At 42.8% G+C, this 27216-nt stretch overlaps 2 protein-coding genes across 2 annotated transcripts; both read right to left on the bottom strand.

Moving 5' to 3' along the window:
• Positions 1 to 604: 604 nt before the first annotated feature.
• LOC109999456 (ras-related protein Rab-8B) lies at positions 605 to 14575 on the bottom strand. Its single transcript, XM_020654512.3, has 8 exons — positions 14275 to 14575; positions 7544 to 7604; positions 7255 to 7315; positions 6935 to 7012; positions 6108 to 6197; positions 5745 to 5810; positions 5621 to 5671; positions 605 to 5444 (listed from the first exon to the last, which is right to left on the bottom strand). Exons 1-8 carry the CDS (start codon positions 14396 to 14398, stop codon positions 5355 to 5357), a joined length of 621 nt encoding a protein of 206 aa, XP_020510168.1. The 5' UTR covers positions 14399 to 14575; the 3' UTR covers positions 605 to 5354.
• A 2614-nt stretch (positions 14576 to 17189) lies between these two features.
• LOC109999463 (isocitrate dehydrogenase [NAD] subunit alpha, mitochondrial) lies at positions 17190 to 26956 on the bottom strand. The gene is made up of 11 exons (XM_020654518.3): positions 26862 to 26956; positions 25874 to 25939; positions 25122 to 25205; positions 24924 to 25038; positions 24662 to 24849; positions 22149 to 22282; positions 20636 to 20738; positions 19098 to 19162; positions 18920 to 19004; positions 18659 to 18811; positions 17190 to 17834 (listed from the first exon to the last, which is right to left on the bottom strand). Exons 1-11 carry the CDS (start codon positions 26886 to 26888, stop codon positions 17751 to 17753), a joined length of 1104 nt encoding a protein of 367 aa, XP_020510174.1. The 5' UTR covers positions 26889 to 26956; the 3' UTR covers positions 17190 to 17750.
• Between the last annotated feature and the right edge of the window lie 260 nt (positions 26957 to 27216).

The raw sequence follows: 27216 nt of genomic DNA, 5'->3' as shown, positions 1-27216 counted from the left end.
AGTAAATCTGTCTGCTCAGCTAAGAATAAGTTTTACAGCCCTACAAAGGTCAGTCCTTATGTGGAACTACCAAAATGTTGCCACTTCGCAAAAATGTCCTCACTTCCTGGACTACAAATGTATGTTGGTCCTCACAGAGATAGTTGTACAAGTACACACACACACTTGCTCTAATTACTTTTTTTGTGCAGAATTGTTTTTTTTTCTTCTATAATTTTTCCCATAAATAATTTGTTTTTTATTTTATTAAATATGCGATGCTAAAATACTTCTTCCTGTTGGGTTACAGGTGATTAGGACCGCAGCTTCACCTGGCCCTAATCCTGGACCAGAACCATGAAGGAGCAGGAGACACTCCATTGGTCAACTAAACACTGGACGCATCATTTGAGTGAGTTAAGATTATGATTTTAATGACTGAACTTTATTTTCTAAACAGTTTTGTGTTTCTTTTGTTACTTTTGGGGAATCGGAAACTCTGCCGCCCACTACAGGCAGAGAGCAGAAACTGCAGGCTCAATATACAAAAAGGGTGAAAACACAGCCAGGAATTCAACAACAACAAAAGTAACTATAGGACCAATGAAACCACTCCGACAAGTGATTAAAAAAAAGTTGTTTATTGGATGATCAGCTGATACTGCCATGACATCACAGAGCAGGAAATGGAAGACAGGCAATAAGGCAAAGTGGATGCAGCGGGGCAACCAGAGTGACTTTCAACATTTATTTCCAGGGATCAAAGACAGAAGGGACAGCATAAACTCTTCTGGGAGTCCATGTTGTTTATTTTCTACAAATGATTGTAAACATCTGGCTTTTAAATTTAGAGCCTTCATTTGTCTTTATTCACTTCTCTGTCCCTGTTTTTTGTTTTTTTCAAACTCAACAAAATGGCACAAATGTAATCAGTTGGTTTTTAACCAGCCATGCTGCAAAAACATCTCACTAACTTAGGACTGCCATTTTTCTTTACTGAGGATTTTGGATGTCTTCCTGCAGCTCCCTATGCGGCGTATCAACACATCAGATAACAATTCAGACACATCAAATTATAATAATAATCATTGTATATTTGCATAGCGATGTTTTTATCAAAGTTACAAAGTGCTGGAAAAAATCAAAATATAGCAATTTACAATAAACAAATGATGTAAAGTTCAGAGGCCTCAGAAACACAGATGAACACTGTTTACTTAATGATCTGCTGATTAAAGACACTTTTTGTTTAATTCCTATTTGGGTGTGAAACGGTAAAAATGTTAAAAAGTGAAGCAACTGAATGTGATAAGAGCATAAACATCAACAGCCTTCATTTGGAGTGATCGATCAAATTCATAGCTTTCAGTCACGACTTGTGCTCAGGGCTTGAGGGGAAAAAAAGCTTTTTGGCGGCCACCATTGAACACTGTGACGCTGCAGCACAGGATTTTTAGTTTTCTATCTCTTCATCCACAATGCATGTTTACATCACCTGACAACCACAGAAACTGAAATATTAAGATAAACTGCACATTTGTAGGGCCTTGTGACGTTATTTCAAATACTAAAGAGTAAAATCCTTGCCAGAACTTCGCTTCAGTGATGTTTACTTTCCCCTGACATAGTCACCACGATAAAAACCTCCAAAAGTACAGACAGCTTTATGTATTTTCGCTGTGGCTGGGTCAGTGATACTGCTGCCGTTTGGGAAGTGAAGCATCAACGCATCAGTGAGTGCTAATTGGCTAACATTAGCTAGTTAATGTTGGCTAACGACCACATCAGGATCACTGTCAGTCAGTGTTCTGCAGTAAAGTTAGTTAAAAGGCAGGAATATTTTGATCAAGTGAACAATACTTTACGGCAGGATGAGGGGAAGTCTGTTTCTTAATCTCTCGAGGGAGATCTTGTAACATTAATCCACAATCTCCTCCTCTCTGAGTTTTCTTCCTCAGGTTTTCTGTCGTACAACCTGGGAGAGTCTCGTCCTCCGTTTGTGCAACAGCAACTTTCTCCATTTCAATAACAACAAATCAAGCTGCTTAAAAATACTAGGTGGCAACTGAGGCCGGTATCTTCTCCGTAGCGTGCAGCAGTATGAAGCCCTTTTTTGTCTGCTATGAAAACTATGAATTGATTGATCAGTCAGGATGTCAAAAAATTATATTTAAAGAACAAAGTCAAACAAGGGACGAATAAAAACTAACAGATCAACAATGTTTCCATTCAGCTCAGGTAAGAAAAGCGAGTACAGACCGTTATTAATCGGCGGGTTATGTCTGAAACGTTTCGACATTACTGTATGTTAAAGCACCTTGGTTTAAAAACACACAGAACATAAAGTGCAGCAGGAGGCGAGATTGATAATGATACAAAAGAATAATTCTAGTAATACTGCTGCAGTGAGCCTGTAAAGAAAACACACAGTTGAAAGAAGTTTCCTATGAAGACGTCCGACTCCACAGTTTGTGTAAATATCGACCGCCATGCCCTGATCAAAACCAGAAAACACAATTTATCCATGCTTTGCAAGAAGGTGGCTACTTCCTGTTAGACGATGACTTTAAGTTCTGTAGTAGTAGTTTTTACTATTTATGAAACAGAAGATTCAATTTTTCCTAAAAGTCTTATTGATGGTGGAGGGGGTTAACGCTGAGTCATTTTTAAAACACAAAATAACCATAATTATTCATCTCATGAATAATCTGTTTAAAGTCTTCAGAAATGACGAGAAAGTAATCTGTACTGTGGGAAGACGGCTTTCCTGTAACGCTACAAACAGATTGAAGTGTGAGAGAAACTAGAAGCGCTGTCACACATGTGTAAACAAATTTGAGTTTTTTTGTACAGCAAACTGTATTTAACAAGTTTTACAAACACAACGATGAACTTAACACCAAAGTTTCTGATCATTTCTTTAAAAAGGAATCACTACTGAGACTCAATTAAAACAATTAACACACTCATTGGTTTCATACATTTGCGTTAATAACTCAAAATACAGTAATTCACCAGTGAGTCAAACAAATGTAACTATTAAGATCAGAAAACAGAACTGAGAGTCTGGACGGACTGAAGCTGCACACGGGTCAAACATAAATACTTAAGATTTCTATTATTTAAACTAACTTGTGATAAAAATCCCTTGTTAAATGTTAAAAAGTAAATTATCAGAGGGCTGCTGTTTAAGATAGTCGAGTGGTTGAAGCTACATGAAATATAAAAATGAAGAAAAGGCATCAATAACTTTATCTGCAAACCAGAGTCCGTCTGCTGCAGCTGATCCCGACACAAACGAGAGACAGATTCATGTTTCTGCTTTCCGAGTCCTCAGAGTTCTCATGAGTCTTACTATATATATGTCAGTGTAAAGATTTAAACATATTTCACAATAAGAAATAGAGCCCGACCAATGAATCGGCCGATATTAGTTAATATATCGTTTACATGCACAGTGAAGTCGAGCTATGATTACAGCTCCATTAGGTTATTTCTTTGGACTTCTGTTCTTGTCCCAGTATTCATGCACCGGGGGGAGAATCGATTTATTGAAGGAAGTATGTCTGACTCCACTACAGTAGGTGGCAGTAAGCCCCTTTTTAGCTCGTTAGTCCAGGTGATCTTGTTACAGGTAAAAAGGCGAAGGGGTGGTGGGATGTCGAACTAACAATTCATACCGACTACTCTTTACTGTTCTTAAAAAATGTGATGCACATGATCCCTAAAGCTTATGATGATATCCAAAGGGAGAAATCAACATGACTTCTGATATGCTACGCATTTTAACTGTTCGACTTCTGGCTCGTATGCTGCATTCATGTGGTGTCGGACACATCGCGAAAAAGAACGAGTTTCCGAGTTCTAAAAAGCACACTAACACCTGCTCAAGTCGGAACAACAACTCGGAAACTCAGGAAAGATTAAGGTGCCCGACTTCCCGACTTGATGTCAGAATCGTCATCAAATGGGGGACAATTTCCTTTTTTTTTTAACGTTAACATACTTTTTTATTAATTCAGGTATTGCACATCAACGTTTTGCTCAAATATAACTTTTTACTGTAACGCTTTTTGTTACAACATTCCGACTTTCCAAACTTAAATCACCTGAACACACTAAAGTCGGAAGAACGACTTCCCAACTCGTAAACTTGGACCACCCGAGCAGCACATGAATGCAGCATGCGACCAGCGTGGAGCATGCTCAGAACGTCCAGTTTGGCTGGAGCTCCTGATCCTGCACCACAGAAGAAGACAGAATAATGAAACCTGTTGGAGGTATGAAGTTTGAAAGCTGACAGCAGAAAGACTCTGACGAGGAGAACGAACTGCAGAGACGATTTAACAAACAAAACGCAGCAGCCGTCACATTAATAATATTTATATCTGTTTAGATAAAATAAGATCTGAAATATAATATGTCATATACTTTATATATCCTGTATAGTTTATAATATATCGGGAGTTTCTGCCAACATATTTATTTCAGTGCTCGCTGATTGAAGACTTCAGGTTGATACTTTCAGAAAGATTCATAAAGTGAATGCTGCATTGAAATGATAGAATCATAAAAAACTAAATATATTTGTAAAAATCTTAATGACTAAAAGTTTTGATAATAAAGTTGTAAACGGTAAAAGAGGACACACGTTAATGTCACATGAAATGAGTTGTTAAATAATTTGTCGATTGTTTGAAATGTGTCATATTCTTAATTTAACGTCCCGATATGTGAGGTTATTATAGACTCGATTCGATGTAGAATAACCCGATCTTTGTCTTTGTTAACACAAATATAAACGTGTTAGTGATGATTGTGACCGTCTAAAGTCCTCTCTGAAGATTCATCGTTAATGATTATCACTTATCTGATCAGGTCCTCGGCAGGCTCCAGTCTTTCTTCCTCCAGCCTGCAGATAACAAAACTCTGCAGAGCTGCTGCGACACTTAGCGGAACAAAAACAGTCAAACACAGACGTCCACTCAGAGAAAAATGTTCTCCTCGGATTAAGATGTCCTCAAAGAGGGAGGATGCATCGACTGAGAGCCGTCGTCCTCTTAGAGTAAGACGTCAAATCGAAGGGGGAGGGGGAGGGGGAGGGGGAGGGGGAGGGGGGAGGGGAGGCGTCCTCTCAGGATGCAAATTAAAAACACAAACAGGAGGAGGCGTGCAGGAGGTGAGCATTGAGCTCTGAGCTGATTAAAAAGCAGAGACGCTCCTGAGGGAGCAGATTCAACATGAAGACGTCTTCATGATTTCCACAGGTTTGATTCTCGGCTGACGTCCTCCTGCAGTGGGAGGTTCAGTTCTGCAGCAGCCAGAGGAGGAGGAGGAGGAGGAGGAGGAGGAGGAGGCGAGAGTGGGAGCTCCTCCTACAACAGTGTACACCTGAAGAAGCTCTTTTTAGATCGAGACTCTGTGATTTTAACCGGCCCGCCTCCTCCTGGCGGGTTGTTGTCGTTCTGCAGGAAAAAAAACAAAGAGTTGAGTCTTCAGCCACATCAACACACCTGAGGATCAAACAGCTTGACTTCTTACTATTCTGGATGTTTTGATTTTCAGACCATCTCTGTTCATCAATTCGCTCATTACGTGAGCAGACATGTTGCTTTGTGATGTGTGTGTGACATTAACTCACCATCTTTCTGTTGAGTCTCGTCATGATGTCTCTGCCGAGTGTGAAAAAGGCCTGAGGAGCAGAGAAAACGGGATTATTATCGCTTCCATAAAGTAGCGACGTGAAATCTCCGACCAGGACTCACCTCCTCCACGTTGATACTGGACTTTGCGCTGGTTTCCAAAAACTTGATCCCGTAATCGATGGCCAGCTGAAAGACGAGAGGAGACGACGCAGATTCAACACAGATGAAGAGTGAACATCAGATCTAAAGAACTCGTTAACAAAACCTTTCAGAGGCTTTAGTTTCAGTTTCACTGATTCAACAGCTTCATGTTTCATTTGTCTAATTTAAAGAAAGGTTGTCAAACATTTTCAACACTTTTTTTTAAATGATACAATGTTGTCCCGATGTGAGCAGAGGTGTTAATGGGAGTAATGGTTTCACTGGTTTAGACACCCTGACACCATTTGTAACCAGAACTCCCGGTAAGAAACAGGAACAGACCTTCTCTCCTCTCTCTTTGGACACTTGTCTCTTGTCGTTCATGTCACATTTGTTTCCCAGAACCATCCTCTCCACGTCTGAAGACGCATGCTGAAAAAAAAAAAAGACACAAACATTTCTGTAAACTTTTCTGTGTTCTAACCTCTCTCCATTTTTCAAAAGCATCTCCAATATTGATCCTAGTTTGAGCACGTTTCTGCTCGTGGAGCTTATTAGAAACATGCAGAGGCTTTTTAGGTCGGGTACAATCACTTCTATCTGAACCACTTCTCTTGACCGCTTCCATCACTGCAACACCTGTTGACCTGATAACTGCTCTCATATCTGACAAACTGAGGGGCGTCCAAAACGACTGTGTGGGGGTGCCTTAAAACCGCCTACCTTCTCTGGTCCAAACAAATCCAGATTATTATATTGATTATTATTGTTACTATCTATTGTGATTACAATAAAGCTTTTTGGATTGAATTGGAAAGTCTGTTGTGTTGCAAAGGTTATCAGCAATGGAAATGATGGCGTGCTCCTTTAAATAAAATAAAAAACTGAATATTTGGGGTTCACATGTTTCAGTCTGGTTAAATAAAAGCATTCAGAAGAAGCAGCTTCAGTCCTCACAGGTTAGTTTTTTCAACTCATGTCTTACACATGTTGGCCACTAGATGGCAGCTCTGAACCAGATTCATAGAAATGAACAGTCACTCAAATGTTCAACTTTAAAGTTATTTTTCTGCTCGACGACATTAAATCAAACTCTATCCCCAAAGACAGCTACGCCGTCGTTCAGTGATGTCATGTGGCGGGATGTCATTTGGGGGTTGGGGGTTTACCTCCTCGATGTTGCGTATCCAGTTCCTGATGTTGTCGAAGGACTTCTCGTTGGTGATGTCATACACCAGCATGATGCCCTGAAACACAAAGGACAGGAAGTGACATCAGAACAGGAAGTGCCCTGAGAGTTGGTGACATTTAGCTCCGGATGTGTAAAGAAAACACACACACACACACACGCACACACACAGAAAACCTTTATGCGTATCAATATGAAGTATTGTACACGTTTCTTTCACAGCACTAAGCTCAAAACAACTGGGTGTGCATGATGGACACCTGCTCCGTCCAATCAGCAGGAAGGAGGGGCGTGTCTTACCATGGCTCCTCTGTAATAGGCCGTTGTGATGGTCCTGAACCGCTCCTGACCCGCCGTGTCCCTGCAGGAACAGGAAGCACACTGTGTTTAAAGACGCATGGCGCTGACCTCTGACCTGTTAGTGACCTCTCAACAAATAAACCAGCTCTGATCTGTTTAAAGTCGTTTTATAAAGTGAGAAGGACGGGCGTCTGCAGAACATCTCAGCGCACTCTTCATGCAGAACGAGACAGGATTCTCATTTTTTTCATCGATTTGAGGTGTGTTTATTAAACGAGTCCAAACTCACCAAATCTGAAGTTTGATCTTCTTTCCATCGAGCTCGACCGTCCTGATCTTAAAGTCGATGCCTGAAACACGAGACAGAGAGAGAGAGAGAGAGAGAGAGAGAGAGGGGAACACAAAGTCAGGACCCAAAACCCTTCACAGCGCCACCATCAGGACAAACCCACCTCATTTGATCTCATGAATGCGTGTCCTCTTTCTGTCTACATCTAAAATGGCTGCGCAGATAATTTAAACACTGCGGATAAACACATCACAAAGATTTGAATTTATCCCAAAAGAAATGAGAAGATATTTCCTGAGAACCTTCGATGTTTTCTCACATCTGACTCAAATTAATCAGTGCCAATTTAGTGTTGGAAAAAAGCTTTTTGGATGTCTTTTTTTAAAATGATGATTCATATAATACTTTGTTTTCAGCAAAGTAAGACAGCAAGACATTTTCAGCACATAATACAACTATGACACTAACAGACACAAAAACCACACGTCATGTCATGGACAAAATAAAATACTTTAAAGCCTCAACAAGCAAGAGGCAAAGAACGTGGTAACGCCTTGACATCACCAAGCAGAGAGACTTTTACATATTAACCCATGTGTGTGGCCTGTGTATAGTATACTCCTGTGTATTGACACTAAAGTTCCCAGCCCCAACCGCCCGGTCAGTGAGGTGCGTTTGTATCTCGGCCCTGGATGTTAAATCTGTCAGCTGACTGAGTGTGACTCCTACCTTAAAAAAGGAAGTCAGAGATATTTTTAACAAACAAATGTGAGCGACCGTCGTTTCCTGCTTCAGCAGAGAGAAAATCTTTTTCCAAGAAGCCTGACAGCTGCTCCGTTTCCTGCAGCGTTTCCTGCTCACAGCGCAGAGGAGCCCTTAGTGATGCTGGTTCAAAATCCCCCCCCCTGTCCTCCGTCTCTACACCCTCACGCCGACCCTCCTCAGCTCACACACACACAGTCCCACCTGCCTCAGTGTCCTGGAGCAGCATGTTTAACCAGCAGAGGACCATGGACAAATCTGCGCCCCCCTTTAAAGCATCAACACAGAAAAAAGCTGTGACAGGTAACAACAGATATCACTGTTTGTTTGTTTGTTTGAGTTTATTAAAGTAAGGAATAACTAGAATTATACACTGAGAGTGTTCTGCTGATGTTTATCTTTCTTCGCTGAGGGGCGGTGGAGGCGTTTTCAGGAGGAGGAAAAGAAGAAGTCAAAACAAAAGGAGGACTATGAATGACACACAGGAGGGTGGATCAGCAGCTCAGAATAATAATGTGTGTGTGTCAAATATGAATTAGTAGAGACAAGACTCAGAGAATGTGTGAACTTCATCCAGACACTTTAAAGAAGTCTGTTATTGTTTTTTATAAAGTGCAGGAGATTTAAATCACAGCCAATCACAGGGCTGACAACCAGCCACAGTCACATTCACACCTACGGACACTTTAGAGTCAGCAGTTAACCTAACGAGCACGTCTTTGGACTGTGGGAGGAAGACGGAGTACCCGGAGAGGACATGTAGACTCGGAGAGGCTCCTGTACAACGAGACTGGAACCTCCTGGTTGTTAGGCAACAGTCCTAACCACTGCACCATAGTGAAGCCCCACTTAGTATACAGTGGAGATTTATTTCTTCATAATTTACAGCAGCCGTCTGCAGAAATGAAGCGATGCCTGCGAGCTAGCTCAGGCAGACAACTCGCCCTGCTTCATCATCATCATTATCCTCAATCACCTGACCACACCTCCTTCCAACTAGTGGTCTATTTACGCTATCTTTCTCATTTCCAGCTCTGACCTGCACCAGTGCCCCACCACCTCCACCACCTCCACCACCACCTCCACCACAGCAGCATACACCTGTGGGCTCTGACTGGGGGGGGTTTAAGATATCATCCCATCACTCCTCAAATGTCTGCATGTAAAATCAAACTGTGAGGAGGGAGATGAGGTCAGAGCCTCGACGCCAAACACAGACGATGTTCTGCTGCTGCACAAAATCAAACGCGAGTTGTCTGACTGGAATGCATTTTGAGGAACGGCTCAAAAAGTGCCAATCTGTCGGATGTGTTATGAGTGTTCTTAGTTTCATCTTTAGGTGGACGCTGCGTCCTCAGCTCATCGTGCTATTTGAGAAGTTTGGGTTATTTTCATGCATCAGCCCGATAGAAAAACATCAACATACGTGTGTCTGTCAATAAGGTCCATGATCATGTTTATAAAAGATTAAACATGTAAAAAAGTCTCTCGATCAACAGCAGGAGAGAGAATTCAGATCTGACTGAGTGCTGATCTAAACTTTCATTCTTCTCCTCCTCCCTTCATTCTTCTCCGTCACCAGGAAGTGAAACCGAGTTATTGCTGGTTGTTACGGAAACGTGCAGCAGACCTCCTTCCTCCTCTGCTCTCCTCTTCCCCTCCTCAACAGAAGATTTTCGTTTTCACTCCAAATCTGATTTCATTAAAAAAAAAAAAAAAGTTCTCGATGGGAAATTTAAATCTGCAGATGTTTTCATGCAGTCACACAAACACGGACAAAGAGAAGACACATTTTGTGATTTCTTTGAGCTGGATTCATCGTCTTCTGACACTTCTTAGACCAAACGATCGATCCGAGTCATCACGAGTCATGATCAACAAATGAAGAAAGAAATAAAAGTGAGCTGACATATCGGACAGATCTGTGTCACATCTCTCACATACAACAGGCCTGTTCCCACACACACACACACACACACACACACACACACACACACACACACACACACACACACACACACACACACACACACACACACACACACACACACACACACACACACACACACACACACACACACACACACACACACACACACACACACACAGTCAGAGGTCAGCTGACTCTCACGAGACCCCAGCAGCGTGGTGACAGTGCATCCTCTGTCCGACCACAGCAGCAAAGGATTGTGGGAGCATATTTAAAATTCGTCAAGTATCAGCAGCTGAACCGAGAGAATAAAAAGTAGCAGACACACATGGCCGGTTCACTTCTGATGACATCACGACTATGCAGCAGGGGGGGGGGGGGGTGTCCCAAAGAGGTACAGACGTGACATCAATAAGGGGGTAATACAGGTGAGGACTGAGGACAGGTGGAGATATTCAGACAGCTTCCTGTCATCCAGGGCTGAAGGATTCTAGAAGAAAGAGTCATTGATTTAATGAGCAGCCCTCCAGTCAACTCATCATCACACACAAAGTATGTAAAGCCACACACTTTAAAGGCAGAATGTGACTTTTTGATCCAGCAGATGTCGCCCTTGAGCACCAGCATGAAACCAAAACAACTCACGCTGCATTGTTGTGTTAGCATGCTAATGCTAGTGATCTTCATTATGCTTGTATCTTCACACTGCATGTAAATGTACCTGAAATGAGCGTGATCTAGAAACACAGTTAAGCAGTGAGTACAGTATGTTATTCTTCTTTTCTCTAGTCCCTCAATTAAACAACTTTTATACGTGAGGGGAGGAGTCGGCCTGCTGTCCTGGCGATGTAAACAAAGTGAAGATAGGACTCTGAAAACATCACAGACAGTGGGACTCGGGTGTTACACCCATTGTAGACAGTCATTACTGAGTTACAGAGTTATTTTCAGAGGATATACTTGATTTATATTATATTTAAGTGTGAAAGCATATAAAGCCTTTAATGAAACGTGGTCACTTTTATTTTGAAGTTAAGAAAATCAGTATTCTGCTGTTTCATGCAGCCCCAAAAATAAGTCGACCAAATGGTTAGTCGATGAGTAAACGCAAAGCAGAGCAAGTCTTCAACGAGAAGCCCTCAAACTCCATCGTTGAGCTACTGTCTGTGTTTTCAGACCAGAAGTTAAGATCATTTTTTACAAGTTCAAACCCTGCTAAGCAGTGTCCACTCGAGGAATCCTGGTACTGATCCTCGCTGACAGGCCGTCAATCTTGGCTCTGCTCAGACTCAAGTACCTGAAAGCATCCAAACAGAGTCCCTCTGGCTGATGCAGTGAACCCTGACACGAGAGTTTTCAAATAACTCTGTGTCTTGAGAATAAACACAAACGATCCTGGGTCAAAGTAAAGTAAGTAAAACAAGGGGGGGAATAAGGTTAAAGGTGACCTCATTTTAAAACTCTCCATTAGTGTCACAATGCTGGACAAATGTGGGCAAAGTTTCAGATCGTTAGGTAAACGTATGTCGGAGTACTAGGAGTGCATGTAAGTGAGGGGGCGTGGCTTTAGAGGGAGCACAGAGGGGAGGGGGCGTGGCTTTAGAGGGAGCACAGAGGGAAGGGGGCGTGACTTTAGAGGGAGCACAGAGGGGGGGAGGGGCGTGGCTTTAGAGGGAGCACAGAGGGGAGGGGGCGTGGCTTTAGAGGGAGCACAGAGGGAAGGGGGCGTGACTTTAGAGGGTGCACAGAGGGGAGGGGGCGTGGCTTTAGAGGGAGCACAGAGGGGGGAGGGGCGTGGCACTGAGGGAATGCTACTTTCAAAATCATGCTAGTTTTTGAAAATGACCGACCCTGCCTTTACCTTTTGGTCGGATTCATCTGAGAACCTAATACACATAAAGTTTAACGTCTTGTGTTTGCGTCCGAGTGAAGAACGTGTCATAACTTGGTGCTGCTCTTGTCCTCATTTCAAACTGCGACAGAGAAACGGCTCCAAATACAGTGAAGCAGGTGGATCACACACACACACACACACACACACACACACACACACACACACACACACACACACACACACACACACACACACACACACACACACACACACACACACACACACACACACACACACACACACACACACACACACAGAGAAGAAGACAGTCTCACTTCCTGTCTCGACCAGGCAGACACACTCGGCTCTGCTAGCTCTGACGAACAGGAAGCACACAGAGGAAGACGTGTGTGTGTGCGTGTGTGTGTGTGTGTGTGTGTGGTGGGAAGTTTGCAGCTACATAAGGGTTAAATGTTGTGTGTTCAGTGGGACAGCTCTCGTGTGCCTTGTGACCTCTGACCTGCTGGTACAGGATGAACTTAAGCAGTGACAGAAAGCACTTTTAGTCACACTGAATGGAGGAAGAATAGATCGTTGTGTTCTGCACACATGCTCACTAGAAAACAAGATGGAGATCTCCTGACAGAAAAGAAGAGCTCTTTTGTTTGTCCTATTGTTAAAAAAAAACATGAAAATCACCAAACAGGAATGTGCAGACGGTTTGAGAATAGACTACAGATTTTCTTGGGTTCATTTGCAGGACCAGGAATCACATGTCACTCACAGTCTGATGATCTTGATTGATTGATTGAAAGCTGTGCTGATATTCAGAACATCAGAACTGTCTGGACAAGAGGAAGTCGTTCCGTGTGTTTACATGGACTTGAGTATTCTGGTTATCAGCCTTATCCAGGTTTAGATCATATTCAGAATTCAACGATTAGCCTGAGTGATGTCACGCATGGCTCATCAGCAGCAGCCGCCGCCATGCCGGAAATCCTGTCTCACTCTAACTTTCAGTCGACCTGACGACAGGCTGAGAGCTGGAGCTGAGGTGGGTTTTAAGCCTCCAGACGAACTGTTACATCCCGCCCACCTGCCAATCATGTCAGCTACGCGCTCTGTGGTTTGGTTAGCAATGAGAAACCGCTAAGCAACTTTGAAAGCTGGAATGGCAACTCGCCACAGATGAGCTGTTAAATGAATGTTGTCAACTCTGTCAGACGTCAGCGTGTGATTGTTTTTTATAAACACAAATTTGATTTGTTCTTAATTGTTGCAAATTGTTTGTTTTTGTATCTCGACGTCTTTGAAAATGAGGGAAACCTCAAAGATTTTCAAGTCTTCAAGTCTTAAATAAAGGTTGATGATGATGATGATGATGATGATGATGATCTCGGTCAGATTTTCCATCCGACAGCTGTGACGTAACTCCATCTCCTTTATTAATTGAATACTTTTTTTTTCTAAATGTGTTTATTTCATTATTTCCTTTGTTAAATTAACACATTAAGTTATTTTAATGCCATTACTACATAAATCACTTCATTTAATGGATGCAAATGACGTAGTCTGAAGTCTTGACATGATGTCCAGGTGTCACAGACGGATTTATTTGTTGAATAAAAAGAAACCAAACTTTTTGATTGCACAGCTGATTGAATAACCTTGTTTTTAATAAATAAAATAAACACATTAAAATTGTCCTTAAGGTTTTATTCTAAAATACTGTGACTTTTTGTTTGTCTAAAGCCCGTTACAGGGTTTAATAGCCAAGACTGATATTTTAAAATATATTTTTATTTATTTATTTATATTTTTATTTATTTATTTATTTATATATATTTTTATTTATTTATTTATTTATATATATTTTTATTTATTTATTTATTTATATATATTTATTTATTTATTTATATATTTATTTAAAACAATTTTGAACAGAATTTTTTTTTTTTTTTTTCAATTCTCAAGAAAGGGTGAAAGGTATACTGACTTCTTTTTTTTACAGGTGATCAAAGAGCCACTGATGATCTCCTCTCTGAAGATAACATCTGGACTGTGAGCCCCCCCCCCCCCCCCCCCTCCTCCCCCTCCTCCCCCCCCCCCCCGCCTGTAAGCTCCGGGACGTTACGTTACCTAACACCTGAGTTAACCGTCCGTCAAACCGGGAGGGAGGGGGGAGAGAGGGGGTGTTGGACTCACCGATGGTGGAGATGAAGGTGGTGTTAAAGGCGTCTTCACTGAACCGGAACAGCAGGCAGGTTTTACCGACGCCGCTGTCTCCGATCAGCAGCAGCTTGAACAGATAGTCGTACGTTTTCGCCATTCTCAGTCCCGCCCTTCCTCCCGGTGCTCCCGGTGCTTTAACGGAAACCTGCCGTCCTCCTCGCACTCCCGTCGTCACACCGTCTCTCCGCTGGGTTTACTGGGAACAGTGGTCCTGACCTGTGGTGGGCTTTACTGAAACAAGACCGAAACGGGGAGCAGGAAACGATCGAGCTTCAAGTTACCTTGACTACAGCGCAACACACATCCGGTGAGGCCTCTTCAAAATAAAAGAAGAACGGAAGCACGAGAAAACGAGTTTTTGTTTTCATTTTCGTTTTGACTTTTTGTTTTCTTTTTCAGTTTAGTTTGAATTAGTTTTTAATTCTGGTTAAGTTTTTATTATGTGGAAATGCTGAGTATTAGTAACGTTTATATTAGTTTTAGTTTTTGTGTCTCTGTATCGTAAAAAAAGCAACTTCATTAAAAAATACCCTAAAAAACATTTTAAGTAAGGGAAAAAACTGTAAGGACAGGCTATGTGTTACTCGGTATGCTTGTGTCAAAGACGAACACTTATGTAATATTATTTTATCTTTAGTAGTTTTGTAGGCACACAATGGCTTATTTTCTTGTTTCTTATTAAAGCCACATTTTTATTTTAGCTTCAGTTATCAAACATGTTGTTTAAGTTTAAGTTCAGTGTGTTTACGTGTGTGTTTTGTTGTTTTGAACTTTTTTTCTTAATATATTTTTATATAACATTTTTTTTAAATAAAGTATGGGCTTTTATTCTGAAGGTTTATCTCCTGTGTTTTTCCGACTGTACCGCGCAGCTTGTCACAGCCAGGAAACAGGGGGCGTTTTTTTTCTGTGACGTCATGCTCAGGGAGGCGTGTCCGGGGCGCGCCCTCGGGGGGGGTGGGCTGCCAGTTTGAGAGAAGTTTGCCGGTACTTTAAGGATTTAAAACTCAAGAGTCTTTGCTGCTCTGCTGAAAACAAAAGGAAAGTAACTTCACTTCTTGAAACAATGGCTGCTGCTGGCACGTGGTATCTCCTCTCACAGCTGGACTGCCAGATGACTCTGACGTCCAGCTGACGTTTATAAACATTAGTGAGGTCATTATCTGACCTCGGAGGGTGGAGGAGGACACTTCCCTAAATCCTCTGTGGAAGTTACACCCTGTTCATAAACACGGGAGGCCAGCGGGGCACACGTTCTTTAAACCAATTAAAGCTTTATGAACGTGAGAAGCATCCCTTCCTTTAAAGGTCTTTATTTTGGAAGACATCACACTTTGCAGGAGCTTTTTATGTTGTTTCATCCTGCTCTAACAAAAATGTGTGGAATGGACACAGCTGTGGACCTGATAGAGCTCCAGCTAAGGGGAGGGAGATGGAAACCTGTATAAGCTTCACCAGGTTCAAGGACACTCTCCCCTGATGCAGGGTGACAACACAAGACGGGATGACCACCCCTCATGTGCTGGCCCAGGTATCCCAAGCACCACCGCACAAACACTGTGGTATGCCAGGTACAGTGCTTCGTCCTAAATGAGAATAATTTGATATGCGACAAAACAAGAATAAGGCTCAGGATGGAAATAATATTGGCCCATCACAGGTGTCACAACACTTCTGATAATACCTGATGACTGCATGTTATGAAAATGTTTAGAAACTATTCTCTGTATCAATTGACTTTGATTTTGAAAAACTGACCTATTGAGATCTGGTGTCTGCATCTCCCCATAGAGCTGCATGTACGTCCCATACACAGCCTGCAGCACACAGGGCTTTATTTGTATGAGGGGCAAACATTGTATCATGTTTCAGCAGAAGGAGTGAGTTTACCCCCTGCTCCCCTTCCTCTCAAAGTTGATACATTGACCTCTTAAAGGCTTTTAATTTTTAAATTCCAGAGTAGAGCAGTACAGCAGAAAATCTGTGTTTTAGTTACCTTTAAGTTATTCAAGATGTTTTATTTATTTAGAATATATTTCTGAGATCTTCTTTCTCTAGGTATCAGTTCAGTAAATTTAGTTTTGCATAATTAGTATTTATGATTTGTTTGGTATTTAGGTAACACAGTGGGCACCTGAGGATTTCTATGCAAGATGGACAGGCAGGTAGAGGACCAGCATGCACCTGGGTGAGCGTGTGGTGTCTTACCAGCGGTGACCACGCCCCCTCTCTGGAAGAGCTCGGGTGTCTCGGTGCTTTCTCGCTCCATGTCCTATTGTTTACGGTGAGAAGGCAGACTCAGAGGGCAGAACAAACACCTAGCTGTGGGAGTGTCACCCACCTTGGGGAGGGGTTACTGCCCTTTGTGATGTCATGAAGGGAAAATCTCCAAACGGCCTGTTTGAGCACACATTTTCTAAAAAGTGGAGCAGGCAAAAGACGGAGAGGATGGACTTTTCTCATCTTTGGGGGGTTTGAAGACGGACTAGGGACACATATTAGTGTTAGACCTTTAAAGCAGTCGTCTTTAGTATGTAGTCTGAGAGACAAAAAGCAGGGCAGAAATGCAGCAGTGGCACTTGGGAAGTGAAACAAGCACACATTGGAATAAGAAAATGTGAGGGAGCAGATATTTTAACATTCTTACAGCATGTTGGCTTCATTACTGTATGAAGTATTAATCCTAATGATGCCTTGTTTTATGCTGAAAAAGCCGTGTGGGATTTATTCTCATATTTAAGGTAATACTTGTCAAAAGAAGAGCCTGAAAACTCTTTTTCAAAAAGCCCTTTTTAATGAGTTTTGAATGTATTTAAAGCAGTCAGTAAGAAGCAGCATAGTTGTACCTAAGATGATGTGAATGTGTAAAGACAGCAGAGAGACCGGAGCAGTGTGTTCTCTTTCTTTATATAGACGTTTATATATTGGTGGATCTCTGAAACTGAAGAAAGCAGCATGAGATGGTAACAGGAAACAATAAATAAGAAGACATTTCAGGTACGGCTACACTGCATCACTGTTAAAAAAATAGCAAATATCCTGAAGCGGAGTGCAGATACTATTGATATTATTAAGATGATCCTTTCAGTAAGACACACTCCTGAACTTATTTCATTCAAACTTGGTCATGAGACATTTGTGCGCATGTTTGCTGTGAATGTTTCATCATGATAACTAAATCAAGGTAGCTGCTACCGAAGCCCCGCCCCCTCCACATCCATCATGTCATTACAGAAAGAACAGATTTTTTTCTTCATGTAATTATTAATTACAGTAGAATGCAAAAAACAAAAGACTGAAGCTGCAGCAGGCCTCCCAGCTGACTGTGTCTCTGCAGCTTCAGAGATGTAAAACCAGTCAGCAGAAGAGGAGGCAGGAGGAGGAGGAGGAGGAGGCGTGGCTCTTTGTGTGGGGGCGGAGACTCCCACAGCTGTTCCCTCACTGCAGACTCAGTCCATGTCCTGGATGCGACGGCAGATTTCAGCTGTAAACTCTGAACACTTGGAGTTTCCACCGAGGTCCTTAGTCAGCACCTGAGACACGAGGACGACGACAACAACACACCTCATCAGACAAGACTGTTTCCATGGTAACAGCTTCAAAAGGAGTTTTGGATCACCGCACAGCAATAATACCGCCACAGCACGACAAAAAGGAACATGATACGTCGCCTCGATGGGAATCAAAGAGGGCAGAGGAAGAATGAATAGCAGCATCTACTCGCCCTTACAGAGAGAGTGTAAAGAAGAACGTACCGATGATGTAAGGTTACATGCAGTTAAATTAACCTGTGTGATGTGGTCAGAGGTACACACAATCAGTCAAGGGGAATTTTGCTTTTGAAGAAGCAACACGCTCTCTTATGTTCCTTTACTTGGTCTTCACGATGTGTCCTAAAGCATAGATTTTAAAATGGTATTTCTTCTTCGTTTTGTGTTTTTAAAGTTTTTTATTTTTTGACCACTTTTCCTCGATATGACAGGACAGAGAGACAGGAGGCGTTGGGAGGAGAGAGTAGGGGACGACATGCAGCAAAGGGTCGAGGGCGGATTCAAACCCACAGTCGCTGCAACGAGGACTACAGCGACATAACTGCTTGGCTATTGGCGCTCCCTCATTACTTATTTTTTAACTCACTAAACGGTCTCAGGTCTAAATACCTTTCAGACCTACTCACACCGTTATGAGGCACCCAGTGAAATAACTGCCTGTCTTGTTTAGACTGGCAGACCTATCATACTAACAATTGTAATAATATAAAGATCAATATAGTAAAATGTCGTTTAGATACTTTTCAGCTTTAGTTTCTCCTGCATTGAGTCTTCACCTGAGAAGTCTGAACCCTCAAGAGTCTCACCTTCTTGTCTCTGATGGTGTCGAAACACGCCACCTGGATCTTGTTGCCATGGCTGTGGAGTCCCATGTGACGCAGCATCATGACAGCACTGAGCAGCAGGGCGGTGGGGTTCGCCATGTCTAGGCCGGCGATGTCTGGGGCCGTGCCGTGAACCTGCGGGAGGGAAAAAACAAAAACTCTCTGTCAGGAGGAGAACGTCTCATTCAAAGGAGATTTTTAAATTAAATTTAAAAAAACATGTGAAGGTAAAGAGGAACAAACCGATTCAAAGATGGCGACTCCGTTAGCTCCGATGTTTCCACTGGGGGTGACACCGAGTCCTCCGATCAGACCGGCACACAGATCACTGAAAGACAGACGGACACACACAATGTTTCTGCTCTGTCCTCCCTGTCGAGACGAGTGGATAAGATTTCAAACGGAAGAGATCCAAACTAACCTGAGAATGTCTCCGTACAGGTTGGGCATGACCAGTACGTCAAATTGGGTTGGATCCTGAACCATCTGAAAGTCCAGAAGAGCAGAACGGGTCAGAAATCAGCTCCAGTGAGAACATGGTGAACCAAAGGTGCATTCAGACAGAAAGGGAGGCTAACGCAGGATCATCGGTAATTTGTGCTTTAAAAAAATAAATCTACCTGCAACCTTCCCCTCTTTAGATGCGTCATGAAACTAAAAGCTGTGTTCAGGTTCATAAATGTTTCCTGAGGCACAGACAGCTTTGTCAAAACTCCTCCCTCTGCGTGATCTGGGTCTACATTTACTTTTTCCTGCTGCCTTGTTTGGCCTTGTTAATGAGCGTCCCAAAGCTCTTGTAACTGAAAGGAGGAGGGAGGAGTATTTGTGTAGACATAAACAGCTGTTGAAGCCGACTAACAGCTGAACAAGATCAGCTGATGTCATCATCACAAACGGACGTCGCTTCATGTGACGCTGTAGAGGAAAGGATGACAGCATTTCCATATTTCCTTCTCACCTCTGCTTCGTTTCCTTGCATCTCTTAACGCTTCTCTGGTGGGAGGGACTACGACGCAAGTGGAGGACGCTTGGATGCAATTAGGGGAACTGAGACGTACCCCTTGTCCCCTCTGCGTCCATTAAATATTTCCTTTTTTGTTCCTCCTTGCAAAAAAGTTTGACATGTTGTGCTTTTATTTTGAAGGCGGACAAACTGAAGTGTGGAGCTTTGTATCGACGAGCTGTTGACTCAAATCTCAGCACTCAGAGGCTCGTGAGAGAGCTGAGCCAAGATTTTCTCCTGTGTTGACATAAGTCAAAGATCAACATTTCAATCACTTGTGTGTACATTATTTCTGCAGCACCATCTCCACTTTGTACAACAAGCTAATAAGCTGTGCTGAGTTAGAAAAGTGAGTATCAGTGCCTTGTAGAGCGGCCTCTTTTCTCCTTCCTCGTCTGTCTACACGAGTGACTGAGAGCAAAATAGAAAAGGGGAACTGGGGTGAAAATGGCACATCATGCAAACTTGAGTTAATTTGTAACCAATTAGAGGGCAGTTAGGTCACTCCAGTAGGAAACAATAGAATCAAGCTGATTATGCCGCTAACACTCGCCTGCATCCCCTCGATGTAACAAGTCACAAGTGGGACGGAAATCTGGCATACCACAGCGCCAACAACCCAAAATAACCAGAGTTTGCTGTGACTTGCATGTGAAAAACAGAGGAAACCTAAATAACTGCGGCAATGCAGATAAAAGAAAATACTGATTCTCAGGTCAGTCTGCAAAATAATACCTAACAACTTATGAAAGGAGCCTGGATGAATATTTCTCATGCAGCAGCCGGACCTCAGGAAAATCTGATTTCTAAAAGACTGTAATCCCGTCAAACAAAAATCTGCTTTGTCTTAACTAAACTTGAGGTAATGTGTAGCCAATAAGAAGTACTTCCTGTTGAACTGAATCTGAAAAGACTTTGGACAGGGGAGTCCGTGTGTATGGTGATTTTTAACTCACATTGAGGCACACGGTGTCGAGGTACATCTCAGTAAACTTGATGTCTTTGAAGTTCTCGGCCACCTCCCGACATTTCCTCAAGAACAGCCCGTCTGACATCCGCCTGGAGAGACGGACGGAGAGAGAGACGGTTTGTTACACAGCGCTCGGGAGTCAGCTGGCGTTGAATCTCTTCACATTATATCGTACACTTTATGGATTGAATCAGAAAGCAAATAGAAACAAAGTCTGTCACTGACACTTGAGACACAACACAACCGCTACTTTGTTCAGACTGTGTGTAGGTGGATGTATCGGGGGTGGGGGTGGGGGTGGGGGGGGGGGGTGCGCCTGTGTAGGTAGTGGTTTCATGTTTTTGTTTAGGCTGCATTTCTGAAAGCAGCTGCTTCTTAAAATGAAAGCTGCAAACACCTTCTGCTGAGTCACTTCAACACAAACATGTGATTAGAGGGATTTACATGTTCAGAAGAAGGCACTGACATTTTCCAAAACATCACCGGGATGCTGCTTTAGTTGGATTCATTTTTTAAAACTCATCTTAGAAATACCTCAGACTCTTCATTAACGGGTCGCCGTCTTTCAAGCTTCTTATTCAGCAACTTGTAGAAGCTGAGGTAGTGACTGGGTTCTTATTTCAGAAATAAGACTTTTTTCTTCTTATGCAAAAACCATTTGTTGCTGCCCCTGATTGGTTTTGGTGATGTTTTATACATGCATGCATCTTCTCGATGCCTTAAATCTTTGGATACTGTAAATCATGGTGCATTAACATTCAAAACAAATCTTAGGGCTCTGACTCATCACTGTACTCTGCATTGTCTATGTGTAGAAAAAAATCACTGTCATATCATTATCTATAAGACTAAACTGAGCCAAAAACACATTTATGTATAGCTAGTTGTAGTCCATTTGTATTTTTCTTATGTTGTGTCATTTTATTTATCTTGTGTATTTTATGTATTGTGTAATTTTAATTTAAATAAACATTTGATCACAAAAAAACAGACTAAACTGAGCCTGCTTCCCTCATACTTGTGTAACTGTGTTTATGTGAGAAATGCTGGAAGCTTCAGTTCACAGTTTTTGTTTTATGTTCCCAGAGTGCGTCTTGAAACGGGGGGAAAGGAGTATCGTGTGTTCTTCTCCTGCAGGATGATCTGTGTCTGGGGGAGTGGGTCTCTTTAAATCATATTAAAAGTAGGTTGACATGTTGGAGGAAGATGCTTCAGGTTGTAGATGCTTTGAAAAATGACTTGTCTGCTCTGTGACTTCAGGATATGCTGATCTGTGACTTGTTTGTGGTGCAGCTGCCCGTCTCTGCCAGGACTCTCTGAGAATGAGATTCTTATTCTCTGTGAGTTTCTCCTGATTAAATCAATTTTAAATGAAATAAACAACAACAAAACTAAACACCTGGGGCTTCTGAAGATGCTCCAGGCTTGACTGTAGATGTCAATAACATCGTAGAACACTAAAGGAGGTCCATGTTTAAATCAGCTGCTTGGTCACTCACATGATGTTGGCTTTGTGGACAGCCACCACGCTGTTTCTTTGGTTGTTTCTGGCGTATTCGAAGGCGTACTCAGCGATGCGTCTGCTGGCGTTCTCTGTGATCAGTTTGATGCTCTGAACGACGCCGTCGACAATCTACAACAACAACAAACACACAGCAGCAGCAGCAGCGTGAGAGCAGAAACACACAAACACTGAGAGGAAAGATTCTACAGAGACACAGAGGAGAGGCCTGAGGTTTGACCAAAAGTCTTCAAATAGAACTCTGTGGGTAAACTTTGAATGAGTCTGAATCACGTTTCATGAGTCAGGGCCCGGATCAGAGTACGCTTGACCCCAAAGTCTGGTTCATTTGATCAGTGTGAACACAAACGTTCTGCGCTCAGGTACCATGCCCGAGTCCGCTTGTAGAGGTGGACTGAGGCATGATTCATGTGTCCTCGATGGGAACACAACCGTGCTAAAACATGGAAGTGGACCGCTATATGACGTAATTCAAAACGGCTTCTGTCGCTTATAAAACCATCGTGTCCGCACTCTATGGGCACATTTTGTCCTCTGAGAAAGTAGATGTGAAAGCTAGAAGAGGGTCGTTGTTGGCATCTCAGAAATAACAAAAAACATGCAGTTAGCAGGATGGAAGTGGTTGTCATGGTTACTTCTCCTTTCAGCTTCTTCGTGGATTTACAAACCAGCTTTGTGCATACTGCCCCCTGCTGTATTAACTGTGTACATACTTAGGTGTACTTTTGTTTTGTGAATGCAGACCAGCAGGGGAGGGGGGGGGCAAACAATCGCGCCTAATGTGTTGCAGCGCGCTTAATCGGGCGCTCTTCTCTGCTGCTGGGTGACGTGTTTTTCCTGCTGTTTTTGGGAGTGTACAAGAGTTAAAACATTTTCTACTTTTCAGCTCAAGTCACCACCATCGCCAATTTGACTTTTGGTCGAAACAGCCGATCAAATCATTTGGAGCGGCCGAGCTCAGCGAGACGAGTCTCTGCAGGATCGGACTCTAAAAGAGGTGAAGAGGCAAGAAGTGGAAGGAAAGAACGATGAGGTAAGATACACAAATTTAGGAGAAGTTCATCAGGGACCATGTGAGTGGAAAATCATTCACAGGAAGTGACATCACACATAACTGGGACATCCACGGCCAGCTTACAGATCCGTACTGATGGTCTTTAGTTCATAAATTAAAAATGTCAAATCAGCCAGGGTCAGAATCCAGATGGTTTGTTTTTGTTTTAAAATAGCTAGGCTAACAGTTTCCCTCTGCTTGCAGTCGTTATGCTAAGCTAGGCTAAAGTAACACAGAGGTGAAATGGTCTTCAGATCTGAGCTGACAGCGTGAACACAGACTGATCCACATCAGGACTGTGCAGGTGAAAACAGGTGATGGGTTCAGGAAGCTTCAGTGCTTTTCAAAAATAAATAAAACTGAACCGCTTCCTCGTTCTTACCCTGGAGACGAAAAGGAGACGAGAGTGCAGCAGCTAGCGGATCTACAGGAAGACAGGTGATGATCGTCATCAGTTTCCCAGCTGTTTCTGCTTAAACGCTTTTTAATCAATGAAACCGTTACAGTCTGCATCACAAGAGCTAACGTTAGCTAACAATGATGTCAGGACTCTGTTACTGAACTTTAAGAAGAGACTGTTCAGTTTGAGAAAGTTAAAAAGATTCACCTCTCCTGCTCCAGAACTGAAGAACTGACTGAGAAATGTCTTGGTCTGGGAGCACTCTGGTCTCGCACATGTCTTGGTCTTGACTCGGTCTGGATCCCTAAATGTCTTGGCCTTGACTCGGTCTGGATCCCTAAATGTCTTGGTCTTGACTCGGTCTGGATCCCTAAATGTCTTGGTCTTGACTCGGTCTGGATCCCTAAATGTCTTGGCCTTGACTCGGTCTGGATCCCTAAATGTCTTGGTCTTGACTCGGTCTGGATCCCTAAATGTCTTGGTCTTGACTCGGTCTGGATCGCTAAATGTCTTGGCCTTGACTCGGTCTGGATCGCTAAATGTCTTGGCCTTGACTCGGTCTGGATCCCTAAATGTCTTGGTCTTGACTCGGTCTGGATCGCTAAATGTCTTGGCCTTGACTCGGTCTGGATCGCTAAATGTCTTGGCCTTGACTCGGTCTGGATCCCTAAATGTCTTGGTCTTGACTCGGTCTGGATCCCTAAATGTCTTGGCCTTGACTCGGTCTGGATCCCTAAATGTCTTGGCCTTGACTCGGTCTGGATCCCTAAATGTCTTGGTCTTGACTCGGTCTGGATCCCTAAATGTCTTGGCCTTGACTCGGTCTGGATCCCTAAATGTCTTGGCCTTGACTCGGTCTGGGAGCACTCTGGTCTAAACTAACCAGAGCTTTTCCAAAACGTTTTCTAGTAATTAACATCATAAAACCTGTAAATCCAGGACTCAGGTTTAAAAGTGTTTTTGTTGCTCTGTCGAGACCAGAAGGCGCTCGTCTGCATCACGTGTTGAATATAATATCTTTGGTGAATCCACTCACCACGTGTTCGATGCCGCTGTACTCGCCCTCTGTGTTCTCCCGGATGGTGACCAGGTCGACGTCGGTGTACGGAGTCTTGTAGCCCTCGATGGAGACGCAGGGTCGCACGTTGGCGTAAAGGTCGAAGGTCTTCCTCAGCAGCAGGTTCATGGAGGGGTGACCTGCAGCGATTGGCGTCTTCAGGGGTCCTGGAACAAGACCGGATGGTTAACTTAAGAACGCAACAATGTGAAACATAGTTCAGTTCTCGATGTGTGCAGACCTTTCAGTCCGATCTTGCTCTTGTCCATGGAGTCTTTGGCGTCAGGAGGAATCATCCATTTTCCACCAGGTCCCTTTATCGCCGTCACGTTCCTCTCCTCCCAACTGATCGGAGCCTGCAGGGGAGAATAAACACTTTTTAAAAAACAGCTACTAAAAGGATGCTTTGTTTTTTAAGGCAGTCTCTGATTAAACTCACATTTGCAGCTTCAAAGATCTTCATGACAGCAGTGGAGATCTCCGGACCAATCCCGTCGCCAGGAATCAGTGTGACTGTCTGCATCTGTAGAGACAACGCAGGCAGACGTCACTTACAGGAAACGACTTAAAAGGCACGGCAGAGTGAAGCTCCTTTAGAGCTGTAGCATCACAGTCGTTCGGCTAATATGTCCTCGTTCTTTGGGCGGCAGTAGCCTGTAGGGACTTTGGTTTGGTATAGAGACCAAAGTATGGAAATGTGTCTGGTTTAATGACTGTCACACAAATTAATAATAAACTGAATGTATATGGCGCCTTTCAAGGGACTCAAGGACGTTTTACTGTGCGTGGTGGAGGGACCAAAAGAAAAAGAAACTGAGACAGGTAGCAAAGGACGGGAGACCGATGGAGAGGCGGAGGTTGGAGGATGTGTTGCAGATTTCTGAGGGGAGGGTGTAACAAAGGGTGGGGGGGTGGGGGGGGGGCTGTGACACTGAAGGGCTCGTCTCCACTTTTGACATTTCATTCACTAAAATGACTCAATCAATTGTGAAATTAATCAACACAATTAAACTATACAGAATATCAGCCCTTTGTCAAAGTATCACTCATAGTTCAATGTGTGTGTGTGAGTGTGTGTGTGTGTGTGTGTGTGTGTGTGTGTGTGTCACTGTGTGAGTGTGTGTCACTGTGTGTGTGTGTGTGTAAGTAGATCTTGGTGTCGGGTTAAGTATTCAACCCTGAACTACTCACCCCCCTGGAAAAGGAAGCCGAAGAGAGAGCGGGTCTCCTCACCGCCCCCACCACCACCTGGGTCAGCTGGAGGAGGAGACAACATGAAGGTCACAAACAGAACGGCAAGAAACACTCAAATTCAAACAACATTACTATCAGCCGAACAATATTCTGTCTCTGTATTGTTTATCAGCAGAAGTAGGTCCAATCAGAGACATTTAAACTGCATTTCACAAGTACCTTGAATAACTGCATTTATCCCTCTCTGTCTAATGCATTTTAAATTATAATTAGGCACAAAACTGTAACTGAGTAGACATTATATTTATGTTATTTATATTAATTTCCCTGTTTTTTCTTATTGTACATCCATGCTCCATGATGGACTAAAACTGGATGCTGGGTTTTCACAGGAGTGGTGGTGCGTATCCACAGCAGAATAACTGCAGATAAACGTCAATTCAAGAGGTAAACAATTATCAAATGGTGGATTTCAATACGCCGAATTTATCATCCTTTAATAAGCTTGTTTCTAAGTTCACCAGAAGTTTTTTCAGCTGTATGGTTTCAGCTCAAAACTCAGGTTAACCTTAGATTGGTAGATTTTTAGACACAGTTTGGTGAGGGTCTCTTAATGTGGGAACCTGAGCTGATAGCATCTAGCAGGGTGTTTTTTTTTTTTTTTTTTAAAAAGCGGAATTGCCTTTAAATAAACTTGTGATGATTAAGTTTCACTGTAGACTGTTTGACAAACACACAGGAGAAAAGTCGTGACAACATCTCCTTCGTTAGCAACGCTAGCTACAGCATCTGTCATCACGCTGAAGGACACTCGCAGGGAGCTAACATGCTAACATGCTAAATGTAGCACGTAAAGTCACGTTTTAGAGACAATACGAAACAGGACATTGATAACCACGCATCGGCTCACACGTGAAACAAAACTCCAAGTAGTTTGAATCATCCTCGGTGATTTTATTCACTCGATAAATCGGCATTTTCTTACCATTGACCTCCACACGCTGCCTGCCATTCTGCCGAGGAAGAAGGTTCAAACTCTGATCCGCTGCGGGAGGCGAGAGAGAGAGAAGCCGGGACAAAGATCGTCTGAGAGGAAGATGACTCACTCTGACAGCTTCTCTTCTCCCACGCATGCGCAGATACATAGAGGGATTTAACGCTGATAGTTAAATAAATAACTGTAAATACACACTACTCATTATCTCTGCATTTAGCTGTACAAACACAAGGACCATAGAGCTGTAAATATCATTTTTAACTACAAAAAAACATTACATTCTCTTTACATTTTAATTTTACATTTTTGTAATTATCTGTATATATTTTTTACAGCAAAGCTA

The sequence above is a fragment of the Labrus bergylta genome, chromosome 3 (assembly GCF_963930695.1).
Source record: "Labrus bergylta chromosome 3, fLabBer1.1, whole genome shotgun sequence".
In the NCBI taxonomy this organism is placed as follows: domain Eukaryota; kingdom Metazoa; phylum Chordata; class Actinopteri; order Labriformes; family Labridae; genus Labrus; species Labrus bergylta.
The sequence above is the reverse complement of the archived record's forward strand: the minus strand, read 5'-3'. Positions and strand labels throughout refer to the sequence as shown.

Bases quoted from the DNA above. Each gene is read 5' to 3' on its own strand.
- LOC109999456 (XM_020654512.3), bottom strand. From the start codon at position 14,398: ATGGCGAAAACGTACGACTATCTGTTCAAGCTGCTGCTGATCGGAGAC. The intron at 5,811-6,107 runs GTCTGTTCCTGT...CTCGTCTTTCAG, and splicing joins CCAAAGAGAGAGGAGAGAAG to CTGGCCATCGATTACGGGAT. The intron at 5,445-5,620 runs GTGAGTTAATGT...TTTTTCCTGCAG, and splicing joins CGAGACTCAACAGAAAGATG to AACGACAACAACCCGCCAGG.
- LOC109999463 (XM_020654518.3), bottom strand. From the start codon at position 26,888: ATGGCAGGCAGCGTGTGGAGGTCAATG. The intron at 22,283-24,661 runs GTGAGTGGATTC...TTGTTGTTGTAG, and splicing joins ACAGCGGCATCGAACACGTG to ATTGTCGACGGCGTCGTTCA. The intron at 18,812-18,919 runs GTTTGTTCCTCT...TCCCTCCCGCAG, and splicing joins GAGTCGCCATCTTTGAATCG to GTTCACGGCACGGCCCCAGA.